General features: G+C 42.0%; 1 protein-coding gene across 2 annotated transcripts in view; it reads right to left on the bottom strand.

Annotated features, from left to right (window-relative positions):
* Window positions 1–62: 62 nt before the first annotated feature.
* The window catches only part of MYH9 (myosin heavy chain 9), a 72,036-nt gene continuing 45,692 nt past the window's right edge, over window positions 63–26,406 (bottom strand). For both annotated transcript variants that reach the window (XM_087763821.1, XM_087763822.1), the window contains 29 exons: window positions 24,468–24,641; window positions 23,493–23,666; window positions 22,805–22,919; window positions 20,228–20,421; window positions 19,782–19,903; window positions 19,342–19,411; window positions 18,212–18,372; window positions 17,367–17,475; window positions 16,266–16,397; window positions 15,408–15,614; window positions 14,760–14,897; window positions 14,136–14,259; window positions 13,109–13,280; window positions 12,309–12,521; window positions 11,703–11,847; window positions 10,968–11,174; window positions 9,901–10,005; window positions 8,529–8,681; window positions 7,920–8,168; window positions 7,214–7,426; window positions 6,294–6,506; window positions 5,776–5,937; window positions 4,952–5,080; window positions 4,517–4,605; window positions 4,191–4,314; window positions 2,838–3,046; window positions 2,286–2,394; window positions 1,799–1,971; window positions 63–1,608 (listed from right to left, as the gene is read on the bottom strand). In XM_087763821.1, coding sequence (XP_087619947.1) covers window positions 1,491–1,608; window positions 1,799–1,971; window positions 2,286–2,394; window positions 2,838–3,046; window positions 4,191–4,314; window positions 4,517–4,605; window positions 4,952–5,080; window positions 5,776–5,937; window positions 6,294–6,506; window positions 7,214–7,426; window positions 7,920–8,168; window positions 8,529–8,681; window positions 9,901–10,005; window positions 10,968–11,174; window positions 11,703–11,847; window positions 12,309–12,521; window positions 13,109–13,280; window positions 14,136–14,259; window positions 14,760–14,897; window positions 15,408–15,614; window positions 16,266–16,397; window positions 17,367–17,475; window positions 18,212–18,372; window positions 19,342–19,411; window positions 19,782–19,903; window positions 20,228–20,421; window positions 22,805–22,919; window positions 23,493–23,666; window positions 24,468–24,641 — 4,503 coding nt within the window. In that variant the 3' untranslated portion in view covers window positions 63–1,490. The remainder of the gene's footprint in view (window positions 1,609–1,798; window positions 1,972–2,285; window positions 2,395–2,837; window positions 3,047–4,190; window positions 4,315–4,516; window positions 4,606–4,951; window positions 5,081–5,775; window positions 5,938–6,293; window positions 6,507–7,213; window positions 7,427–7,919; window positions 8,169–8,528; window positions 8,682–9,900; window positions 10,006–10,967; window positions 11,175–11,702; window positions 11,848–12,308; window positions 12,522–13,108; window positions 13,281–14,135; window positions 14,260–14,759; window positions 14,898–15,407; window positions 15,615–16,265; window positions 16,398–17,366; window positions 17,476–18,211; window positions 18,373–19,341; window positions 19,412–19,781; window positions 19,904–20,227; window positions 20,422–22,804; window positions 22,920–23,492; window positions 23,667–24,467; window positions 24,642–26,406) is intronic.

Below are 26,406 nucleotides of genomic sequence, written 5' to 3'. Positions count from 1 at the left end.
GCAACACGTATGGCCTTCACCGCACCTAGGGAAGGAGGGAGCAGCAACGCACGCACACAGACTGCGGCACATGGATAATCTTTATTGGTAACATCAGTGGAGCACCAGTAAACCATTACTGACTGTAGTGGTGACACACAGCTGAGGCACATGCTAAGGCACTTTTATTATATAAAAAAAAAAAATTTAAACTTTTTTGTGACAGCAATTGGGACACAAGGCTCCTGCATTTAGAGCGCTTCAGGCATACAGTATGGCGCTTCAAATTTAATTATTTTTACTTCGCTCATAAGTAGGTCTAAATGCAGCATATACAATATGGTTAAGAATACAGGTAAATCCAGCAACCAGTGTATGGTGTAGAAAAGTAAAGACTATCTCTATATAACCATGGTCCCAATAGAAAGGCAGTGATATAGACCTTTATTTTTTTTCTTAATTACTTATTACGAGAGATACAAAGGCCTTACATATATCTGTGCAGATTAAAGGGTTTTTAATATACTCTTAGTCAATGGTGCACAATAACTAATCCCAACCCCTGGTTACAGAGCAGGTGCAAGAGGCTTGGACATGTCAATAAAAGAAGGATTTCCCTCCCCTTATCCCCACCCTCTGCCCACTACCCTATTAAATTCCCCTAGATTCTGTCTATTACCATTAAATATATTTGGTCCCCCAGAGATTCTCAGACAAGCACAAGGACATTGTTCTGCTTCCCCAGCCTGTCATTAACTACTGGTCCACGCTACCTTAGATGAAACCGCTCAGACGCAGAGACACTAACAGGACATCATTGCACTTCAGAGATCTGTCCAGACAGTAAAAATAAGAAGAGGAAAAAAAAAGAAAAAAAAAAAAAGACAACTTTGGCAAGTCCTCCAGGTAACTGGTCCCGAGAGGAGCTTCCCTCTTCACCCCTCCCTGGAAACATATGAAAGAAGAAAGGCAAATCGCCATGGCCAAAACACACCGTTTTTCCTGAAACTGCTCCCAAACCATCTGGGTGGGCAGATTAAGAGAGGCAGAAGTCTGAGGTCACTGAACATGATTGCCAAAAGCAAACAAAGAGGGAGGGGAAAGAATACAGGAAGGAGCTTCCCTGCAGCTAGAATCGAAGAGAAAAAAAAAAAAAAAAAAAAGGAGATTTACAGCAAAAATAATCTTTCCCTAACCCTACTCCCTCCAAACTGTGTAAGGATTCACCAGCAGACATGCCACGGACAGTTCTACAGGCCTCTGTGGTGGCCAAACTGCTGGTCAGATTTCAGAGCCCCGACTCTTTGGCATTAAATACAAAGAGGATTAGGAAACTGGAAAGAGGAGGAAACTAGGAACACAGATGCCTGATGGCTCCAGATACACAGAGCTGGGCTTGCTCTGCAGATCCCCAGCCAATTCAGGAGGAGAGGGTTTGCTGAAAGTCCAATGGAAGAGGGGAGGGTGGATGGGTCACTCCATCACGTGTAACCTGGGTCAAATGGGAGGACTTATTCAGTAGCTTTGGCATCACCAGCATCTGCCTTGCCGTCCACTTCCTCATCAGAGCACTCTCCTCCACCCTTCCTGACAATTCGACGTGTCACGACAAACGGCAGGTCCCCGCGCCTAGGGAAGGACAGACGGTACGTCAGTACCACAAGGTTTCACTGAACTCACCAGAACTGGGCAGGCTTTGGAAAGAGGTAAGCAAGTACCTGGCCACGCTGTTTGCTGTGGGCAGCTGCTGCTGTGGGCAGTTACAGCAAGACTACGCTGGACTGGCTGCCAAGGTACTGCACCAAATGCTCCGCCTTACCTGAGTTTGCTCTTCAGGGAGCTGACTTCTCTGTTCATTGCATCAGCTGTTTCAGTGGCATCCTCCAGCTCACGCTGGAGCTTCCTACGGGATGCATTGGCTCGCTGGGCCTCCTCTTCTGCTTCCTCAAGCTGGCGTTTCAGCTGCTTCAAGCGCATGTTTGCCTTGTCCGCCTGAGTGTGTATAGGAAAGAGATCAGTGTTTCCCCAGAGTTACAGCACAGTAGTTAGAGCAGCAAAAAGCAGTTTCCAAAGCCCCCTCTTCCCTTTCTGAAGGGAGCTGCCTAGGACTTCACAGCTCCGAGCTTTTCATTAAAAGCATTACTTTTTCTTCTGTGTCATCTTGTAATTATCACAGTGAGGGACAAGAAGAGAAATCTATAGGAAGGTTAATGCTAGAGCCCGCTTACATGCAGATGATGCCTTGGTCATAGAAGGGAAATCCTCCCACCAGAAGACTCACCAATGCTGCAGGTAACTGTACACACCTGATCTTTGAATTGCTCAGCATTACGCCTCTCATCATCCACCTGCAGCAAGATATCTTTCAGCTTCTTCTCAGCACGGCGCACCTGCTTGCTGGCAGCCTGGCGCTCCCTACACAGAAATACAGCGCTGCTCAGACAAGAATTTATCTCCCATTGTCCCCAACAAGATGACAAGTTACAAACAAGACCTGGGCAAGTTAGAAACAAGGAAGATAGCAAAAGTTCTCCTAACTTAGGGAAAAAAGGGGATGGGAGGCAACGTTTCCCAGAAATTACCAAAAAGCACTGATGTCACACAGATATGACCCTTCCTGAAGCTACAGAGGGACAGCAAGTGTATCACAGCTGTGGTTTTAGGAGTGGTTAAGTCTGGAAGAAGCTAGAAGTCTCTACAGTGAAAAACACGGAAGGTTTGACAAGATCTTACATCTGTGCTACCCAGTATACCAAGGCTGAAGCCCTCACTCAGACAAATCAGAGTTTGTTTAGAAGAGCTTAAAATGCCAGTGGGTGGAGGCTTGTAAAACAGACTGAGTTTCTACTAGGACATACTTTGTCTCCATATCCAACTGCTCTTCCAACTGCGCTATCTTTGCTTCCAAGGCCGTGATGGTAGCCTTGTACTTGGACTTCACTGCACTCTCCATCTCCTGCAGTTTAAGCTTAAGTTCCTTGTTCTGGCGCTCCATCTGCTGGCGAGCGTTCTCATTCTTCTGTGCGTTGCTACGTTCAGCATTCAGGTCGGCATTCATCTGATCAATCTGCGGAGAAAAGTACTCAGCATATCGAGTGCTCCAGCCTGAAAGGCTGATTTATTTCTCAGACACATGCTGACACGCAAAGAAAAATGACCCTCAGGGTGAGCTGAATACCTGGAATAACTCCGATGCAGAGGGAGCTGTCTGTAGGCAGGGCACTTCTCAAAATATCTTAGTTTACCCAGATTTTCAAAGTAATTCCTTGAATAACAGGTTTATCAACCTCCTCTTAGGGCTAAATTTGCCAATCACATACAATGCTCTCTGGGGCGAAGGCCATGGTTTGGCACTTAGCACAGTAATTGTTAGTCTTAGTGAATTACAAAAATCCTGAGGCAAGTGGATCCAATATGTGTGCTTTACTAATTTATCATTTATTTGCTGTCTGTCTACTTCCACTACAAAGCAGCAGCTTAAAAATACTGACTTTCTAAGGTGAAAGGCCAAGAACTCAGTCCACTTCCAAGCCAAGGCTCTGGCTGACAGTCAACCAAGTAGAGAACTATGCTCTCCTCCACCAGAGTAAACAAGCCATTTGGAAAACCATCAGCCTAGCTCCTTGGCTTTGGAGTGCTAAGAAAACAACACGCTTGACTCTCAAAGTTGGGCACATAAAATATGGCAGAGAACAGGCAGATTAAGATCATGGTTTCTATAGCAGCCTAACAAATTCCATATGGTTAGTCCATTTGAAGAAGCATAGAACTGGCAGAAAAGTCATTTTTCAAACACATTGTGGCACTGTTCAGCATGCCAAGTTGGAGCAGCATGCTACAGATCATCTTTCTCATAATCCCTTAATACAGAAAAAAGACACTGGGAGTTTTTTGGGGGGTTTGTTGTTGTTGTTGTTTAGAGGATTTTTGGGGGGGTTTGTTTCTTTTGGTGTTTTTTGTTTGTTTGTTTTAATAAACTAGGGAGATTGTTCCAGCTACCCAATGATTTAAATGATCAAAAACAGTGAGTTAACATCAGCCCTGACCTATTTTCTGTATTGTGGTATTCAGGTGTTTCATCTTTCTTGCATCTACAGACTTCTGAGGGCCTGTACTGTACATAAGGCAGCAGCTGGCATTACTCAGAGTGCAGCTTGACAATTTACACAGACTAGAGAACCCCTACTAGCACATGCAGCCTGAATAGGTACCTGAAGATTTGCCTTCTTGAGCCGGTCATTGATTATCTCTGTGTTGCCCTGTTCTTCTTCTAACTCCTCCTCTAGCTGAGCTATCCGGGCCTCCAGGCGTCTCTTTTCCTCCATGGCCAGTGCTCTATAGGACACAGAATCATTAAAACAGTGTTGGTGGCATTAATGCCTTGAGGAAAATTCACCACTTTTAATTTCACAAAATAAGCTCAGTCTTTCAAGAGCAGAGGGGATACAGTGCATGCTGCAGTCTACATAAAAATAACAGCCTGCAAAGTATTTTCTCAAACCAGCTCCTCCACCCTTAAACAGGGAACATTACTCACCCTTTACCACTGTTGTTGGCAATCTCATCAGCCAGCTCATCCCTTTCTTGCTGGGCCTGGCGCTTGGCACGCTCAGCAGCTGCAAGTTCCTGGAATGAAAACGAGATGGTCAGTGATCCAATGGGAAGCTACCAATTAATGCAGCATAGGAAAAAGTAGTTACTGGTAATGGGGTGGTATGGTCTCTAGCTAGATCCAGACTTAATTATAAGACATAGTCTGTTCTCCACCCACCCCACAGCTTCCTTTGTTTTGCACACTCCTATCACAGCGGCCAAGAAAGGGCCAAATTCTGCATTTTGAAGTGGACCTCATATTTGAACAGAGCAAAAAGTACAAAAGAAAGGAAATAACCACTCGAGCTTAGACTGCTACGCTTAAGTTCTTGGCCAAAGAAAACGAATAAACCCTTGACTTGCATGCATATTCCATTACCTCCTGCAATTGGATCATCTCTGCCTCCATGCTCTTCAACTTCTTCTCATTTTCTTTGGCCTGTGCCAAGATCTCTTCTCTGGAAGTACGTGTGTCCTCCAGTTCCCGCATGTAATCCTTCATCTGCGCCTGAAAAGGGAGGGGAAAAAAAAAAAAAAAGGATGAATTTCAGAGCATCCACACTAATGAATTGGGTTTGTTTGTCTTACAGGAAATATGGAGGGAAAACGGAAACAGGGATTCATTAATCTTCAGCTACCAACAAGTTTGCTGTAAAAACAAAAGGAATCAGCCTCTTCCCATTTCACAAGTAACAAGGAGAAGTAGTAATGGAAGCAAACAAGACTACTTAAATTGCAGAAAAAAATAAAAACTTGTCAGATATAGGGACGGGGGAAGGGAAGGTACAGGAAGCTTTCTAGTGAAGCAATGGAATGAACAGTCTAGGGAGGATTTAGAGTTTTTCAGATTAGACAAATGCCTGTAGGAATTACAAAAGCATAACAGAACTGTCTTGGGGCAGGAGAAGGCCTAAATGATATTTAAGTCCCTCTAGCTTTGCAGCTCCATGAGCCTTTCCAAAAACACTGACATGAGGCAAGCACTAGAGTGGGCTTTCCCTATAGCTTGTCTCCTAGGGAATTAAACAGGCAGATGGGGGTTAGAAGGATATTTGAAATGCCAATAAATCTTTCGCAGTAAAATGCTACAAGGTTCTGCTGCTCTTGTGACACTGATGCATGTTCTCATGAGGTGAAATCTCGCATCCCATTTCCCTGGGTAAATGCTCTACACTGACAGCTAAAACAGTTGCAGCATCTCACCTGCAGTTTGCGGAGTTGCTTGATGGCTTCTTCACGATTCTTGTTAGCAGTGTCTATATGGCTTTCCAAATCCTTCAGGTCCATCTCTAGCTTCTTCCTGGCAGCCACGGCAATGGAGCGCTGTTTTCGTTCGTCTTCCAATTCCACCTCCATCTCCCGCACCTGAATGGAGAAATACAGGCATCAGTGTTTCAGCTCCTTGATTTCCCAACAGGTATTTTTCACACTCCCCTTTCAAACTGTACATAAGTGCAAGCATGTGACTTGTTTTCATTCTTCCTGGCAGGGGGATGGGGCTAACATTCCTCACTAATAAAGCTACACTGGTTCCTTTGATAGACAAAGGCTGTTTCAACAATCACACACACAAGGGGGAAAGTCTCTCACAGCTTTGCAGCACTGCCTGGATAGATACCATTAACAAGAATCTGTGGATTGGCAGTGTCTGTCTAACCATCTTTGGACACCAAGTGCCTTTGCATACAGAACACTTTCAGGATTTACAGAGCAATTCTTACTTGTCTAATCAGCTGTTTCTTCTTTTCTTCATTCTGTTCATCACGTCCCTGGAGGTCCCGGTCAAACTGCGCCTTCATGGCCTGTTGGTTCACTTCTAGCCGCAGTTTGGCATCCTCTGTGGCCTGCAGTTCATCCTCCAGCTCTTCCAGCTGTGTCTTCATCTCCTCCACCTGCTGTTCCAGGGCTCGCTTAGCCTTCTCCAGCTCATGGACCTACAGCACAGTACCACATGTGAGGTTTCCTCAGATAATGCAGACAATTTCACCTATCCTAAGAGCAAAAAAGTCTAAGAACAGCGACTTACATAAGACAGGATACAAGAACACTGTATCTGTCCCTTGTATTAAGGCAGAGATACCCCTCAAAGCCAGCTGCTTGCATATGTGCAAGCTGCCAGTGTGAATCACAATTATCTATTAGTGCTGGTCATGTATGTGAGGCAGGGGGGAGAAAGAGAAAAGTATTTGTTATCCCAGTCCTGACCTACTGCAGACTTATCAGAGCTGGACACCTCTAGTTCTGACAGAATTCAAGAAAATACCTTTTAGCCTCTAAATTTTTTCTTTTCCTTCCCACTTATAACATTTTTTGTCTTGAAATATCAGGGTTACTGTCTTCCATTGCCTGGCTAATCCCTGTATTTTACATATCAGGCTCATATCATACCTTCATTTCTGCCACAACGATACAAGTTAGTTTTCAGTTTGCCCCTATCTCATTTGGTCATTTCCAGGCTCTTCCAACCCAGCTTTCCCACTTACTAATGTGATACAAACATAACGTTCACAAACTCACAATGTGTCCAGTATTCTCTACTACATTCCTCTGCGTTCAAACTAGCATAAGCCTTTTGCAGTATCAAACTAATAGTATCACCTGTGTGACATTTCCTGCCCAGATATTTTAACTTCATACTTACACTTTTCCCAACATCATCCTTTGAACTCATCAGGTCTTCCATCTCTGCACGGAACTGCTTATTGATTCGTTCCAGCTCAGCTTTCTGCTCTATGGCTTCTTCCAGGGCCCTGGCCAGGGAGAGGGCCTTAGTCTCCTTCTCACGGGCTTCTGCCTCAGCACGGTCCCGTTCTTCTGCATACTTGGCAGAGATGTTCTTCTCCTCCGCCAATAGCTACAAGAGCACAGCATCAGTATTCTGAGAAATTACTGACAATTTTCTAACAAGGTAAACATGCATCTTTTCATTACTGCCTTCTTAATAGTGTTCTGCCATGGACAGAAGGAACCAAGAAAATGCAGCTTCAAAGAATGAAGCATGCCATCCCACTTTTAATAACTGTGCTGACCCCAAATGAACAAACTTCTGGTTCCCTAGGCCTCCAACCTATTATTTCCAACTTTCAAAGATGATCTGCAAACAACACTTTGAACTTGATCTTGGTCTTGATAGAAATGTTATTCCTTTGGGAAAAGGAGGACCACTAAACTTCTTATGCATGGAACAGAATTGATTTACTTCTATGAAAGCTTATTTCTTCACTCCATATGCTATGCCTTAGTTCAGAAATAAATATGCATTCTCCAAGCAGCATTGCTTAAGTACTCTTAAAGCAGACCTGTCAATTAAGATGCACCTACTGAATGCCCAGTGACTCAAGTCATACCTGATCAAACTTCTTCTGCTTCTTCTCTAGGTTGGAAACGATCTGCCGCTGATGATCGAGGTCCACAGTAAGGTCATCCAGCTCTTGCTGCAGGCGGGTCTTTGTTTTTTCCAGCTTGTCATATGCAGCTGTCTTCTCTTCATAACGCTGGCTCAAGCCCTCCAAGTCCTTCTGCAGCTTCTTCCTGGCTTCCTCTGCTGACTCAAGGCAGCCCAGACCATCATCCATCTTCTTCTTTGCATCTATTGCCTGAAGGACAGAAAAGATTGCACGTGAAGCCATGCCACAGATAACGCTATATGTAGTTTACTGGCACCAGAAGTTGAGGAAATAAATCTGCTCATTTCTGAGGGTACAGTATTATTTGAGGGGGGAGTAGTATGACTGAACTCCCAAAGGAATTCCTAGATAGAAATCTACAAGCAGTTCATACGATTATCAGAGACCTCTTCATTTCCTCTCTCACCCAAATCAGCAGGATCACCCTTTCCCAGGAAAGGTTCTGTTACTACAAGTTAATTCTGCATTTAGATTTTACTTCCTTCAAGACAGAGATGCACTTATGCTTCCTCTCAAAAGTCATTGGTTTATGGGATGCAGACTCTGTACCTGTTGCTGAAGAACAGAGATCTGTTTCTCCAGGTTTCTCTTTGTCTCCTCTTCTTCTTCCAATTGCTCTTTGAAACTGTTCTTCTCATCCTCCATTTGCTTCAGCTTAGTGCTGAGACTCAGTTTTAGGCGAGTCTCCTCCTGCAGCAGCTCCTATAAAGCAAACACACCAGTGGAATTCAGCACTGCTCCTTGGCTTTAAAGGCTCACAACCCTCAACCACTCTCTCCAGAATGAGTACTTCTGAAGTTGAGTTTAAGTATGCAACTTATTTCACAGATAAGACAACCGAAGACAGATTTTAAATAATTGTCTTCCAGTGAGTCAGCATAGAAACAAAATATTCAGAAGGGTCCTATTCTCTTGTACACTCTACTGATTGAAGTATACTAATTCACCACACAAGCCATCCACAGTCCTCCGAGTAGCACACAAAGCATTAAAACCTTTCCCAACAATAGCATGACTGTACTCTGCTACATGACTTTCTCATATTCAAGTATCAAAGAAATGGACAACAGGCTAAAGTGATTTAGCATGGTTAAAAACAACATTGGTCTTAGCAGAATTGTAAGACAGTGGTCATTTAACAACTTAGGGCACCAACATTTGTTGGCTTATGCTGCCAGTGCTTGAGCTGAAGGATCTGTAGAGACTAATAAGGCCAGTCTTCAAACTAGTGCATAATTTTTGTATTGTGCACTATCTTTGAGTCTGTTTTTTAAAAAGAGTAAAAAGTAAACAGAACATCAAAGACTGTTTAAGGTTACTTAGTATCTGAGGTTTGGCACACTCTTCCTTTCCCTTCCAACCTTCTGCTTGGTACTCCGTGCTTTACCAAAAGAGTCATATTCTATTAACTGTAAATGGTTGTTGTATCCCAAAGTATAAGACTAAGCATGATTTTTTTCCTGAAAAAATACCAAATTACTTGAATCTATCACTTTCCCAACATCCACCAGGAAATAAAATTTTCTGCTTAACTTTACAAATTTACTGGAAATCACACACACAAGAACCCTGTCAAATACTTGGCTATGAAGACCTCAAACAAGAACCTGGCATTCCAGTGCAGTTCTAGCAAAGAGCTCTCAAGCAGAAAGGTGATAGAGTAGGACTTCTAAATCTAAGACAGGGAAAGTTACATATGTTCCACATACTGAAGAAGCAGAAGGAAGATTAACAGCTTGTTTCTGTAAAAATGCTCTCAATACCATGCAATATAACCCTTGAGAAAAAAAAGCCAGACCCAATCCTTTGAAGTGTTGTATATCTAGTATTTAATGGCGTCCAGAGTGATTCCTCACTTTAAGAATTTGTAACAGACACCGGCTGTACAATACACAGATGCCTTGGCTTCCAAAGCTCTCACCTGTGTATCCTGAAGCTGTGATTCCAGAGCAGAGAAGTCCTTTGCTAATTTGATTGATTTGCTGTCAGACTGGTTCAACAGACCTGTGACATTGTCCAACTCGACCTGAAGGAGAGATCAGAGTATCAGTTATTAAATGCATCAGCAAAAACAAAGCTAGGAATAAGTGAGCAGCTACAAGACCCAAAAGTGAAAACTGAGGCACCTCTCAACAGTAAGGCATGTATATCATCTCTCAGGGGAATGAATGCATCATTTCCAAAGTCCCAGGGATGACACATAAGAAGTCAAAAAGAGATTTTTTACTTGGGATCACCTCTGTTGCAACAGCCTTCTGGTTTTGGTTGTTTTGGGTTTTTTTAAGGCCTATATGAGATTTTATACAGCCTGGCAAGAATTTTAAGAGCTTCTATTACACTAACTCTCTTCTATTTTATACTATCTGCTTTAGGACTATATCTAGAGTCTCAAAATTAGATTTTCACACTCCAAAAGACAGTGCACACACTGGCAATGCTCAACTTTTAATGACAACCCTCCATAAAGAGGAAGGCAGAAGACAATCCTCCGTGTGAATCAAAGAGAGTTCTTGTTCCCTTGAAGAAAGGAGGAGAAAACCCTGAAGTTTCCACATCACCATCAACCACAATACAAAACTTCAAGACACCGTCTTCCAAATTAGTTACACAATCATCAGTCTGTTTGTGCCACTCTAGGTTTACAAGCAACTGAATGTTTACAGAACTGTACTATACAAACCACTGCATGCTGAAGGGGAGCAGACATGCTAATACTTTAAGAATTACAAAACTCAAATGGCAACTGGTTACTTCACCTTCTCAGGGCTGCTCAAGATAAGTGACATCAATCCAAAGGTCCTGCCCTGGCAAGGAGTTAAGGAGTTTGCATAGTCCTTGGGAAACAAACTATGGATTTGTTTTTTGTAGGAACTTTATCCTCAAGATGAAAAAGATTTTTTGAACTAGCTATGGGGAGGTACCATCCTACCACCTTTTCTCTCTAGCCCTGGGCTGACTCAGAAGCTAAGGAAAACCAATGCCACTCACCTGCAATTTGTTAACCCTCTCAACCAGTTCAGTCTTTACTCTTTCGCCTTCTGTAAATTTCACCTGCAGTTCTTGGAGCTGAGCATCTACTTTTTTCCGCTTGTGCTCAGCATCCCCTTTGCCCTGGAGAAGAACCTTCACCTCATTGGACAGTTCAGCCCTCTCACTTTCCAGTGCTTGTTTTGCTTTTTCAAGATTTGCTTTCACCTGAAGAGGAGAAAAAAAAAAAACAGCAAAACCCCTCAGACTTTAGATATGGGAGGATCCTTCCAACAGAATACTTTTTTTTCTCCCCCAACAAGCAAGCTAACATTGCATGTTTAGCAGCTAAGTTGTAGACTGCTTACTCAGAAAAAACAATTTGAATGGCCTGCCACTGATAAGCAGGGGACAATCTAACAATCAGAGAAGACAACAATACAGGAGGTAGTCTTGCACCATCAGATTTCCAAATTAAAGGCTGTACAAGTCAACAAGTGCTAGCAGTGAAAAGAAGGTCTTGGCTATGCAGTATAACATGCCTGATGGGAAAAAAGAATGAATGCAACAATTTTAAACAACTTCATATATGCTTCATAGTGAAAAATGATCTACCAAGGGAAGAAGAGCACATGTATCAGAAACCTAGTATCACGAACACTTCATGTTCTTCTGCAGCTCTAACACGTGGTCATAGAGCAGCTACCATTTCAGGAAGGTTGACTGCTTTGGCCTTGTGTTTTCTGTTCCACATACCCGTTTGGTTTGTTCTAACTGCTCTGCCAGCTCTTCAATAGCTTGTGAATGTTTCTGCCTCATCTCTTGGATTTGAGCCTCATGAGCCCTTGCCTCATCTTCGAGGGTCTTCTTCAAAACTGTTACTTCTTGTTCTCTCTTTGACCTGCAAAATTCACAAATTCCATTCAGATGCCAAGGAGAGAACCAAACAGATGCATATATCCACTGACAGCATCTCTAATGCAGAAAAATGCCAAGGTCTGTTTAGCCGTACAAGCTATAAAGACACTTTTCAAAGTTAGAACTTAGCATTGCACCCTTCTTAAGCGCAAGCTGGCAGTATTACTTTCAGCCTAAGTAGTAATAGCCTGAAAGTATGAATGTTTCAGGGGTATCACTACTACTATGGTTAAGGAGCAAATTAACTTTCTTGCATCAGGTGAGGTAATGCAGTCTTGACTACAGCTTGCACACTTACCTCCTTCTGCAGTCACTGAGGCTGCTAACCAGTCTACCCTGATAAAGGCAAAGACTTGCTTTGGTAAGAGACTGGATGCAGCAGCATTTACTAGAAAAGTCAAAAGCAAACCCAAATAAGACAACACAGCTATATGTTGGAGTTACCTGAGCTCTTGCTGAGCAGCTGTAGAATCTAGCGTGTCTTCTAGCTCTGTTTTCAATGCTTCCAGCTCTTCTCCCAGATCCCGCTTCTGTTTTTCGGCTTTATTCCTGAACGCTCTCTCTGACTCCAGGTCTTCCTGCAGCTCAGTGATCTGGGATTCGAGTTCCCTGATCTTTTTCAGGGCCATGTTCTTCTGAGCTGCCTCTTCTTCCACCCTGTGTTCAACATAGGGTTCTGGTCAGAGCCAGATTTAAACCATATGTAAATTAAAACCACCTGTCCTACCAAGAATAATCAAGAAAAAAGCTGGTATTGGTCAGCTCTACAATATTACATTCAAACTTTGATCCATGTATCATCTACAAATTCTAAGTTCTATTTCCCAATACTGGAGAGAGCACAATTACTTACCTTAAAGAAGGGGACAGAGAGAGACTGACAACAGAAGAAAGCAGAAGAGAAAGCACCATTTTACACTGGAAATTGGACACTTCACTGAATAGATGAATATAGCAACTACCAGAGAGACAGTGTGTTGCCACTACTTTTTAACCCTCTCTGAAATCTTACTGCTCCAGTGAAACGTGTGCAATGCACATTACATTCATAGTCTAGTTCTGTACAGAGAACGAGGCAGTGAGCAGCAGCCAAAGAACTCTGATGCCATGAATGTGGATCTTAACAGTTCACAGGCTGAAATACAACAGCCACAGATTCCATTTAGTCCCTATTTTGAAGTGACACAAGACAAGAAATACTTCCCGACCTGGTGGCCCCTGAACCCCGCAGGTCAGGTTCTCACCTAGCCAAGGCTGCCTGCAGCTCCTCTTCCTTCTTGGCCAGCTGCATTTTGAGTTCTGCAATCTGAGCCTGCAGCTCAGCAATCTGGTCATGCAGATCACTGGAGTCCCCTTCAAGCTTTCGACGAGTCTTTTCCAATTCTTGCCTCTGCTTTTCTTCACGTCGCAGACGTTCTGATGGAGATGGGGACACATTAAGTTACACAGACGACAAATACTCAGAGAACATTGTATGAGCAGAGAAAATAAAGTTATTTAAGCAATAGTTTCTTTCCTAATAATACAACTGTCCAAACTGTAGCTGGAGTGTATTATTCTGTCAGGACCTATACATGCAATTGCCCCCATACTTTGCCCTCAAAACATATCCGGGCAATTTCCCTTTCCCTCATCTTGCAGCCAAACTTCCTTCCCCCCCCTTTCACTGTAACAATGCCAGTCTCTCCCAACACTCACACCACACAGGCATAAGCACTCATTAAGCGATGCTGAACACAGGGTCTGCTCTCCCTTTACTGAAACTAAATAGGCTGGCTCCTGCTGTGTTAACCTGGGCAGACTCCAGATGAAGTGCCTCTAGCTTGAACTCTGAAGAACTTGTGCAAACAGGATATCAGAAACAGCACTAACCCTGCCAGATTGATGCTGCTGGAAGTAGAAAAGTGGAGACACTTCCACAGCAAGAGAAGAAAGAGAACCAGCCTCTCTTCTCCATTGGCCTGCTGCTTTGGAGAGGATTTTTATTTAGATCAAGGGCTCAGCTGACAAGGAACATAACCTTCAGCCAGCCACTGAACAGCTCTATCAAACCGATCAATAGCACACACACTATAGACTAATTTTTAACCCCTCAGAAACTGGAGAGGGCTAAAACTCTAGAAATGAAACTGAAGTTCAACAAATTTTAACAAGAAACCACCTAAAACTAAACAGGCAAGTCCTTTGCAGGGTCTGCCTTTAAAAAAAAACTAAACCAAACAAAAAAAAAAACCAAACAAACAAAAAACAAAACAAAAACCCTAAAACTACCTTCAAGGTCTGTGATCATGGCCTCATGCTTATTCTTGAGTTTGGCTAAACTCTTAGATTTCTCTTCTTCCTCTGTCAGGTTCGTTGTAAATTCAGACATTCTGTCTTCCAACAGTTTCTTTTCCTGCAGAATTGAGAAGGCAGTGTCAAAGCAGCTGCTGGAATTACAGGAGACTTTTCCAGAGTTAACTGTGCTTAAAGATGCCAATGTCATGAGTGCCTACTCCTGCTACAAGGAAACTTGGAACAAAAGAAATCCTTTCAGGATTACAGATAGTATTCAAATAAATGCTTACTTAAAGATTTGTATTTGATCGCCCTTTCAGAGCTGAAAGGGAAGTCTGTTTATGAAATAATTTCATACTGTTGGGCATAACAACGTATCAGAAAGTTTGCTCGTGGATTGCTACTTAGTCAAGGCTATTTAAATAATATACAATACTAACTTGTAAAGAATATAGGCAGGCACCTAATTTCAAAAATTCAGGTCAGAGTTGTCAAAGACAAGATTGAATTCATTCATAAGTTTCCCTGTAATATGGGAAAGGTCAACCTTTGGTGCGTGGCTCCAGGAGAAACACCTGTGCATCTTTAGCCTGCATAAAGAAGCTGCAGGAGTCTTACCTTAGCCAATTTGAGATTCTGATCTTCCAGAACTATCACATCTTCTTCCAGTTTCTTCAGTTTGGCCTCTGTGGTCACTTTTTCTAGCTGCAACTTCTGCCTCGCGCTTTCTTCTTCTTCAAGCTGCTCCTCTAGTTCCTTCACAATACCCACAGAAAAGCAAGGCATGTGTCAGTGCTGCTCACTAACCAATGTCATAGCACAGTAGCAATACGAGAACTTGGAAGGTTTCTTTACCCTTCCTTCAAGGTATTATTAGTGCTTTCCGTAAGTGACATCTCTGCCACGACTCAGTGCAGCATACTGCATTCTAACAAACAAGTTTTCTGGTAGAATAAACAATGCTATTTTGCAAAGAATGCTATAATTCCTAAAACACCTGGCTTATGCAAAAATTTGTCTCATTATTTGACAAGTGGCCATCATCTTCATCTTCAAAACCAGAACAGCTCATTCCAGATGACTGACTGAATGCCTCAGGCTCAGCACCAGAATCACTGTGTTCTATTGCTATTTCCACAGATAGATTTCTCTATGCTTTTTCCTTTTGTTCTCTCTCTCCCATTTACCTCCAAGCTGAGGCAAAAGAACCACTCTAACCCTTACTAGCCTCTTCACTGACAAGAGACAGCATTCCTAAAGCATTACCTGGATGTTCTGCTGCATTTTCTTCTTTTCAGCCTGCAGATGTTGACACCGTTCTTCCTCTTCCTCCACCCTTGCTTCCAGGTCATGACATATCTCCTCCAGTTCTTGTTTCTTGGCTGTCAGGCGGGCTCTTATCTCCTCAGCTTCAGCACAGAGTTCAGTTTCTGCTTGCAACTGTTCCTGCAGCTGCATCTTCTCTGCCATTAGCTACATTGGACACAAAGCCAGAAATAAGACAAGCTCCAATTTACCAAAGCACTTAGCAATCTGTGTTAAGTGAAGTTATGTGCTCCTGTGTTCCACAGTTACAGTCTTAATCACTGCAGCAGTCTCCTGCTGCTAGTCAAAAGCTAAATATCAAAACAGTTTTGAAGTGTTTGTTCTCCTTCACTAACCATGCACTGCAACCACATATTACATGAGCCTTAACAAATTTCTCAAGACCATATCCATTGGAAATCAGGAGATTGTCTAGTTTTGCCCTACAAAAATAACACAAGTAATTATCAGCCCTACAGAAAAACAATCCTGCTGCCACCTTCTGTGTTCCAAACAAAAAGGATTCCATTAATGATGAGGTTGAATTCAACCAGCTTGCTAGAATACTCAAAGGAGACTTTTCTTCACATAATGGCTATAGAAGGGCAATAGGTGGTCACTGTGCAAAATGACCTGCTAGAAGAACTGAGCTGGGAAAAAGGGCAAAGGATATTGAACAAGATCGCAGCAAAGTTACATATTTCAACAAGTTGGAATCCTGAAGTTTATCCATCAGACCAATAAAGCAGAGGAGGAGCTCTCAAGCAGTTGGCCAGGTAGAGAGAGAATGACTTTTACACATGAGATTTGCAAAGTCACCTGAGCCTGGAAGGTCTCCATCTCGCTCAGTCTATTTTCTGCAGCTAGCTGCCTCTCCTTGACCTTTATTAGTTCTTCTTCCTTGGCCATCATCTCCTCTTCCTGTCTGCTTACTTGCAGAAGGGGCTTCACCTGAAAGGGAAACCAAGGGAATGAAACATGTATAAGGAACAAGGAAAACAAGAAGAAATGCTCTTGTACTTGATAAGCATTGAATAAAACAACATTTTAGGCAAGTGTCATATTTGAAGGACTGACCAATTGTTTTGTTGTGAACACTGGGAGGCTCACAGAGGACTAGATATCATCCACTCTGCCAATAACACACTTTCTGCCTGCCCAACTTTTCCCCCAGGTTGGGATGCATCAGGAAAGGGTTGGGTAAATTCCAGACCTTCAAGGGCTAAGTAGTAATAGCAGGAGAATAAAAAAGTTGCCATACAGAGGGAAAATTCACAGGTAGGTCAATGTAAACAGAAACCAAACACCACCCACCTTTGTGCTCCCCCATCAAAAACCCTTAGAAGTCATTTCATAGGAAAGAGAAGAAAAACTTAAACTCTGCTCTCAACTCTAATTTAGCTACAAAGTCTCATGGCTAAAAAGCAAGAAATCCCATACATTTAGAAAACAGACCATTTCTTCATGTGTTCATTGTCTTATAAAGGTAAAATGACTACAAGTCTAACAACAAGACCAGACCTCAGTGTTTTTCCTTTGCTCTTACAACCCTGGAGAAAAAGATGGCAAGCCATCACCGTATTAACAATTTTTGTCTAGCTAAATTGACTAGCCATGTAGTAAGTGACTCTTTGAAGTGCCATACCACCAAAGCAAGCAATCCTCTTACTCTTCTTAGGTGCAAAGCATTAAAAGATGACTTCTGCTTCTCTGCAAGATTACTTGGATATAGCCTTGCACTTGGTTTATGCAGGCATACTGCATAGCTATAAAATACGCTGTGATATTCTCTGCCTAAATGAATCAAGGTGTAGTTGCAAGCCAGCCCAATTGTAGAGGAAGTAGTTTTTGTGCTCTGGTTCAACCTGAGAAGCTGAAATTGCAACCAAACTGTCAAAATTGCAAAGGGAAAAGTATTACCTTGGTGAACAACCTCCACCATTGCCAGTTCCGCAGTTTCAAATAGGCAGCGCAGTTCCTCTGAAGCACTTTCATGGCTGTCAATTGCTGCTGGCGCTTGGCAAAGGCTCTGCAAGGTAAGTGGAGGTCAGACAAAGGAATCCACAGTAGCACACAATTCTCTCCACCAAGCCCTTCCTTAGATACCTCTACATTTTTACTTTAGAAGGTTCCCCTCCTAAAAAACCAGCAAAATTTCCAGTTAAATTCCCCTATCTGTTAAAGTTTTTTTTTTTTTTTGCTCAGGTAAGAGTGGTTATCCTTTCCTTTATTCAAATTCCTATTTAATAAAGTTTTTCCTTAATGTCTTCTAATCTGAAAAGCCTCTCCATTTTCACTTCAAAAAAGGGAGATCTGAAACAGAGGTGTGTTTTCCTGCCAATCTGATAGACACTACTTTTGTTTTTAGAACTGTACTATTTGCAGTCCTACCTAATAGCTTAAGAGAAATCCTGCACCTCCTGGATCAGTACTGTACTAAGACCTTTTCATTTTCACATTTGCAGTTTGCAGCTCTTCTGTCAAAAGCTTTGCCTGCTGTACAGTATTCCTACAGAGAGGAACAGACTTTACAGCTCTGGTAGTATGTGGGATAGCAGCACACTGTGTTTCTTGGAGGTGCCAGAAGTCCGGCATTACAGAGATCAGAAAACCCTAAAAACAATCATCAACTGTTACATAAAATGAATAAATCATGACCTTTCTGACAAAAAATAATTTCTAGTCAGTTCTTTTTGTAAGAGAAACTTGTACCTGAATGGGAGAAATACATGTTTGTAATGTACTTTACAAAATATGGTCCTTACTTTCTGGCCAGATAGCCTCTGCAGCATGCTTGGAAGCCAATAATGACATCTGTGATCTTCAGGTCTCTCTCTTCTTCAAGATGAGCAAGGACTCCAGCTCTGAAAAACACTTTACTCTGTCCAATTCGATAAAGATTGGAATCCAGCTCCAATGCTTTGATCTAAAATGAGAGAGAGAAGAATTTATCTCCTGCAAAGACTGCTTCATGTGAAACATCACAAAACATATTTGGTGTCTCATGGCTGTAAGATACCCCTTCCCTGCAATGAGCAACGCGGGCCAACCAAAGTTGCTAGCTCCCAATGATGAAGTCCTGTCCCAATTAGAGGAGCTGGAGCTCAGCCAAGCACAGCACGAAATGGAGGTAACCAGAGACAGAAAATACGATAGAAAGCATTGTTCAATACAACACCACATCAAGTATCCAGAACTACAATGATGCTGTGAGGAACATATGCCCAGTCCCAAGAGCCCTCTGCCTTTCCTAAAGGAAACACATCTGTTGATCCTTCCTATTTATTTTTTCCCAGTCCTAATCTTTGCCAGAAAAAGGCACCCCAATCAGCTTTCATGTCCTTTAAAGGATTTGCTGTCAACACTTACGCTAGTTACAAGGAATAAGGTATACTCCTTTAAGACAGAAAAAAAGCGAATCCCTTACAGCCAAATTCAACTCAGTCTCCCCTAGTCTTCAAGCTCCAGAGCCAAAGCTCTCTCTTTGAAGCAGGCAATTCTGCAGAAATTAACTGGAGCCTTCACTGAAAGCATTTGTCATCAACAGGCCATTACAAAAAGTTTGTTGAAGCTCATACTTTAAGCATGTCCTAAAGGTAGCATTAATGCTTCTAAGCATTTTGATTCCATGAATACTGCTGGCATCTCAAAGTGTATGCATCTGTGGAAACAGAAAGATCCTCTTTGCCTAGGATTATTGAACCTCATGCTAGTCAAAAGCCTTCATCTGCAAAGCCAAGAGACAGCTTTTTGCACCCTCCTTCTCTCAGACAAAACATTTGACACTGGAATTTTGGTCTGTGAGTACAAGATATATTTAACATGCACAACTCCAATTTCCACACCACACCCATGAAGTTTATTCTATTCAAGTAGAGCTTCTGGGATGTCTTACCATCAGCACACAAGCCTGCTTTCCATCCATAAATCCTTTGGGAATTGCATTTGGAGTTAAGATTTCATATCTGAAAAGGAGAGAGCATGAGACTAGTTACACAAGTATATTTGAAAACAACAACAACAACAAAATTAGTAATGCATTCCTATAGCATTATGAGTTTGACAGCTTATGGTCTTGTTAGAAGAAAAAAATTGCATCTGTAGGCAGCAGTCTTAGATGGGGTCCTCTACGCCTCACCTTAACTGCACACTTACTAGAGAAGTCAAAGATGCCTTTGGGAGGCTTTGTGCCAGGGAATACCAAGGGACAGATGCTCTGTGTTGCTGCCTTTGAAAACAGTGGCAATCTAGTTGCAATAAAATACTTCCATTTTTGCACTTATGTCTTAACTTTGCCAGGGTAAAGACTACTTCAGATTCTTTTCTAGGCCTTACCTTTGTCTGAATTCCTGGAACACAACTCTGTTGGGGAAACCTTGACGACAAATACGGATTCCCTCCAGCACTCCATTACAGCGAAGCTGGTCAAGGACCAAGTGGGGATCTAGTTTTCCAGCCTAGGGAGGAAAAAGCATATTTTATAAATACCACAAAGCTTTTACAAAAGGGGCTTACCCCCTTGCCTCCCCTTCTTTTTAGTAAAGCAGCCAGTTCTCTCTTTTCCAGTTAGAAGCAATTGAAAGCTTTTATGAACTGCAAAGATCAGTCTCCAAAACTGTGGCAAGTATAAAGTTATTTAGGATGACCTTAAAAAGATGTCCTGTTTTCTCAGGGTATCTTTAAGATCTCTTGTAAAACCTGACAAGAGATAGCAACCCAGCCACATGCCCCGGGAAGCCCATGCAAGACTGCATGGGATGTACTGTTATAAATGTCTTTACCTTTTTCTCATGGTTGGGGATAATACAACGGACGAAGTTGGGGTTGGTGTTCCTCAAGGTAGCCATCAGTTTAGCCAGCTGTTCTTTGTAGAGCTGTCCCACTGTTCGAAACATACCCTTCCTGGTTTTAAAGGCCCCTGGCAATGCTGTATCTGACATACCAGCTACCTGATCCAGCCCAACAATACGGTCAACTAGAGAGAGCACAAGAAAGTGTTAAAATTCTTCCACAAACAAAGGAAGGATTGGAACAAAAAAAGAACATCTGGGTAGAACAGGATAAATGAGAGGAGCTGCAGGATCCTTTTTGCTTCATCTCTACACAGATGTCGACACCTGTACAGAATTTGTGCAGGGATAGGAGCAGGAAGGAAAAAAAAAAAGCAACAGCTCACTACAGGAAGTTTGAGTGATGGAGTCAAACTTACTCCCAAACATATTTTACTGATGCTCTGGATGGTAGCTCTGGAAGAGCAATCTAGAAGTGAATTTCAGATGCTTCTACTTGCTTAGGTTACAATGAAAAACAACAAACCAAGAGTTCTAGCTGCTAGCCCAGCAGAGTCAACTATTAGTTAACTCTGACCCAGAAGGGATTGCAGTTAGAGAAAAAGCCCAGCTTCACTCTTGCATTACAGGCAGAACTGCCATGACCAGTGATCAAAAAAGCCACATCAACTTGTAAACTAAGCAAACACGGTAAAAGGCATGGTAAAAGGCATGACAGATATCAAACCTCAAGATACCACTGTTTGAGTTATTTTTGGAGTACAAGTATTCTGTGACAGCGACATGAACAACACCACTAGGAGAAAGTCAGAACTCCCTGCCCCAACAGTTTCTCCACTATGCCACAGTGACATCCAAGCACTAATGAAGCTATCACCTTGATGGGCAGACTCTACAGATCCTTTTTTTCAATAGAAGCCAGCTAAATCTGGGAGTAGCAGGGGCAAGAAGAAACTAAAGCATTACTTATCCCATTGCTCTTCTACACGGAGATAAAAATTCACCCACCTAACCAAAACCAACTGTATCACTATAAATTTCCACACCCCCAGTACATTTTTACTAAGGGCTTCAAGCTACTACTTTGCTTTATCTTTAGTGGCTGGCTGATGCCTACACTCAGGCTCCCAATCTTCACTTCAGAAACATCAACTTGTGCTCAACTGGCTTCCGATTAAAAAAAACTGCTAAGAGAAACCGCTACAAAAGAAGAAACAAGAAAGGATACTCTGATTTACAGCTAATATTAGCTTAGAACTACTCAATTCTAGAGCAGCTGTTAGAATAGGGTCAAGGTTGTCTTATCAGAAAGAAAAGAAGGTTATGTTACTAGATGACATCACAGGGAAATCCACAGAAGAGTGTCCCAGATTGCAGCTGGAACAATCCTCTTAAAAATCTTGAGCCCTGCAATCTGCATCAAGATAGCAAAAAGGACAGTCACTTGCAACAGAAGATCCAGCTAAGAACAATAAATGAGAACTGATCAGCTGTGGTTCGGTTGACATTTCAAGTCCAAAAGGAGTCTCACACAGTAAAAGGCCTTGTTAGGCACAAGTTGGTGACGGCCATTTTTCATGCTGTACAAGTTCCTTTTCCAAACTAACTTTCTTATAAATGATCAGCAGCTGAAGTCAAATCCCAATACTAGAATCAATGTTAAACTGGGTTTCAGTTTAAATGCAGTCTCAGAAATCTTCCTTCCAAATCTTGCAAGAAATACAGCCTCGCTAGTTCTATGTTCAAACACTTGACAGGGATTTGCTTTTAGCTGTTCCTATGCAAGTCTTGCAAGAGCAACCTTTAGCACCTGAATACGTCCATATTTTTCTTGTATCCACTCTCAAGGTGAGAGTTTTAAAGTCCACGAGGAGCTACTAGCACAAAGCAGAGGAAACGAACAAGAAAGACAAGCAGGTATGACAAAGGGACAAAGAGAAGTTAACAGAAGCATTTCTTGCATGGCTCTAGGATGCATTACACACATGACACGACAGCTGGGTTTCTCAGTCACCTGGTTCTAGATGAAGAATAGGAAAGTGTTGATAGAAATAGGCTCTCTGAACGTTCTGCATCTCTGCAACAGACAGAGACGTCAAAGAAAACCCACCACAGAAAGTGACAGCAACAGTAAGACTCAAAAGCAGATAAATCCAGAGAAGATAGAGCAAAATACTGAACAACACTACAGCAAGAACACACTAGTTGCAGGACTGAAAACGTAGATTCAACCTCAGATCTTGTGTTTGAGTGTTGCAGCTACGCAAGCTGCTGGGACATAATGGTGCATTCATATTTTATCCTGGCATTCTCAGTTTCGAGAAGTAATTGCTATATATGCAGCAAGCTTAATGTAAGTTGATGCAAGTGAACCTCTCTCTTGAGAGTTACAGTGAACTTTTAATGCAATACCACAATCTAAGCAAAGTATGTTCCAGATAATGCTCATCTTGGTGGCTTAGGCTTCAGGGAAAAAAACAACACAGCTCATCAGAGACTTTTGATGATCAAACAAATTCTTCCACATAAAACAAGAGAAAACAAATGAGATTAAGTTTAATTACATACCATCTTTCCACAGCTCAGACACAAACTTATCCGACGACTGGTGGAGAAGAGTAGCAATGTTATCATTCAGTGGATCCATGTTCTTCATCAGCCATTCATCTGCTTTATAATCCACCTGGAGAAGATAAACACATCAAGAAACTTGCGGGGGATTTCCTGCAGCACAAGATGCAACAAGATCCTGCAAAGTCTATAAAAGTAGCACTGAGGTTTGCACAATCAACAGCAGATTACCTAATCATTCTTGGATTTGCCATCTAAGCAAGCATACCTACAAATTCCAAACCCTAAAAATCAGCTGCATGTTCTGTTCTGTCAGTAAAGGGAATGGATTTGCAATGCTAGTTTGCACCACCCAGAGTGTGACACAAAACAACTGCATCATCATTTTGGTGATGAAGTCTTGATGCAAGGTTTCTGAATAGTACCTCTAATCTCACCAAGTCACAGAGAACAAATTTATATTGGCGTCAGTTTGACATGTCTTCAACTATATATATATATAATTTGCAGGCAAATCCCCTTAGGTCCTGTCAGGTCCACAGCAACGGAACAACTTTGTGAAGTCTTCCACTGGTTTCCTATAGGCAGCCATTTTGTAAAGTGGCCATTTCTAAGAAGCAGTGGTTATGCATTATAAAATTCAGGAGACATTCCAATGTTCACATTTTAGCTACTAATTCTTTACCTTGCCAGCATAATGTATGATACAGAAATCAGCTTTGTCTTTCAGCTGTTTTGGCTTCTGAAATTTGGGGTGGGTGCCTTGTTCTTGTACAACTTTTTCCACAAAGCTTTTGTCTGTTGCTTTTGGGAACCAGCACTCTTCATCCAGCAGGGCCAGTATACCAGGAGGCCCAGCCTTAAAGAAGGGAAACATCAAAAACATCGTTAAATACATGACTACACCAATAATTAAGATGTTTAGATGGCTAGGGGGGAGAAAAAAAAAAAAAAAAGATACCTAAGCCTGATCCCCATCACACACATCACATTCACCTGTTGTGTGCTATCAGTTCAACTACTTCCATACTAAAAGAAATTGTTAATAATTCTTCAAAATCCTCATCTGAATTCTGAACATTTTTATGAGGTCTCTTTCATGACATTTGTCTAGGTTGTTTTACATGGAAAATAAACATCTCATTAATAGAAAGAACACTATCACACTGTTCTCCAAATATCCAGGTGTCTAAATGCAGAAGACCATAGCAGAACATTTCACAAACTAGTCTTTACTATTGGAACACCTACTATGAAATTTATAAATTTCCAAGTTTCATTAAAGCAGACTGAAAGCAACAGAGATTCACATCTTCTCATCACACTTGTAGTTAAGTAAGGAAGTTCACACTACTTGTGGTAAGCCACATATGTATCTAGCACCACGCAGATCTACACAAATGAAGACAATTTTGTGAGAGGAAAAAGTGGCTGACTAGATCTATTTTCATGCAATATTTCCTACAGAACCAACACATTTATTGGTGACATACTTTCAAAGACGAAACTGTTCACATCTGCTTCTAAGCATACTACAGTGTCAGTAGAGGATTACAAAAGCGAGAAAGCTAGTTTCCAGTCTAAAGGTAGAGATTACGTGCTCAATGACAAAATTAGTGCACCCATTTCTTGCCACTCGACAGTAGAAGAACAAGCTTACCGGCTTCTCTATGAGGTCAATGCAGGGCTGCAGATCCAGGCCAAAGTCAATGAAATTCCACTCTATGCCCTCCCTCTGGTACTCCTCTTGCTCCAGAATGAACATGGTGTGGTTGAAGAGCTGCTGCAACTTCTCATTTGTGTAGTTAATACACAACTGCTCAAAGGAGTTCAGCTAATGAAGAAAGAGGTAGAAAGATGTTTGAACAGTTGCTTTTGAAGACACCCCTGCTATTCTCTTAGCATGAAAGGTCACATCTACAGTTCAGGAATTTAAGCTAGTGTTCTGTGTGGGGTGGACAGCCCTTTGTCAATAACCCCATTTGCTTATGAACTGCCTTTCCTGTCACATGCCACTGCACCACTGCTGCAATCCCTAGGGAAGTTCGTACACACTGTTCCTCAGACTTTGCAAAAGAATGTTTAGTTGTAAACAGCAGAAGAGTTACAGCAGCTTCTTAATGCAGGAACAGAAGAGACTCCGGTTTTCTCACAAACTCAAGAGCTGGCAGGTCCTCTTCATAGGAAGAAGCAGCAACAGAAGCCTGAAGATAAATTCCTAAAAGCATGTGGACTGGGAAGTCCCTTTTTAATCCTCATATATAAAATCAGAGCAAAGAAAGTGAGGGAAATTTCTTCAACATCTCCAGTTTTCTTCAAACTGTAAGGACAAGGTTAATAACCCACGGTGCATTTTCATGTTAGACCACGCTAAAGTGTGCGGCTACTGAAGAGAATGGTCCAGATCTACTTCCTCCATGTTTCAGTAATTCCTAATCACGTATTTCCACTCCCCTCCTTTTCATGAGATACAGCAACCATGAAACCAAAGGTAGACTGATCAGAGAGGAGGAAGGAAGAAGGGGGGCGGGGGGGGGGGGAAATCAACTTTTCTGCGTCTTAGTTTTCCATTTCATTAATAAATTGGTCCAATTCACCTTGCAGCTGCACATGAGCTAGATCCCGCGTAACACAGGTTGATAGGAGATGCCTGGCTGACATAATGGCAGGATAGTTCTTTTCTGATGGCAGCCTGTGGTTGCTTCAGATTAAGTATAATGCAAAGCCACATTCGAAAATTGTTGTTTCATAGACATAATGGTTTGGCCTATCAGTTCACTGCCACCTATAGAGGGAGCTCCCACTCCCCCTCTTTTCCATCTCTCCCTCAACTTTCCTTCAGCTCTTCCTCTCCTACATTTATCTTGCATCAGCTTTTATGCTCAGATTCCCCTTTGCAGACTGATCCAATTATAAATCACCATAAGAAAATATTTTCCACAGGGCTAGAGAGGTGAACAGTAAAAGCAGTTGCAGGCAGGAGTGGCAGAGGGGAAAAGGAGCAAGTTCACTCCTTTTCTGCACCAAGGAGCTGCTGTTAAATCCGTTTAGCTTTATGTGAAACCACACTCTGACCCCTGATTTTCAGGCTTCTTGCAGAAAGGAGCATACATAGGTCAGAATTTATGTTGGATCTGATTTGGTCTACCCTGTCTTTGTCTTTTCCAAAACTCATTAGCAGGAAGAAGAAACCATTTATAACAATTTTTAGTGATAATAGGTTTCAGTGGATCATCCCTTAAGTGCTTTGGGACAGACTAATGGGACAAAAATTTTAACTCCAGTGGTGATTCATAACTCTACATGACATTTTAAAAGACTTTTTTGTCGGTTAGCAAACTCTTAAGCTGTGAGCTATAAAGAATCAAGAACACCTGCAACTGTGAAATTAAAATAATTCTAATGCACACGCCAAAAAGGACATAAGCACCCGAATATACAGCAATGAGATAAAACATTTGCAGAATACATAAAATACTAAAGAATGAACCACTTAAGTTAGTTAATAACTTCTCTGACAGTTCACATCAGCAGGGATCTCAAATAACAAAAGTGGCAAACACATCCTTTCCAAAACTATACTATTCTTTTCCAGTTTT

This window comes from Nipponia nippon, unplaced genomic scaffold, assembly GCF_047370975.1.
Source record: "Nipponia nippon isolate SJK-2023a ecotype South Korea unplaced genomic scaffold, ASM4737097v1 scaffold_3, whole genome shotgun sequence".
Classification (NCBI taxonomy): Eukaryota; Metazoa; Chordata; class Aves; order Pelecaniformes; family Threskiornithidae; genus Nipponia; species Nipponia nippon.
The sequence above is the reverse complement of the archived record's forward strand: the minus strand, read 5'-3'. Positions and strand labels throughout refer to the sequence as shown.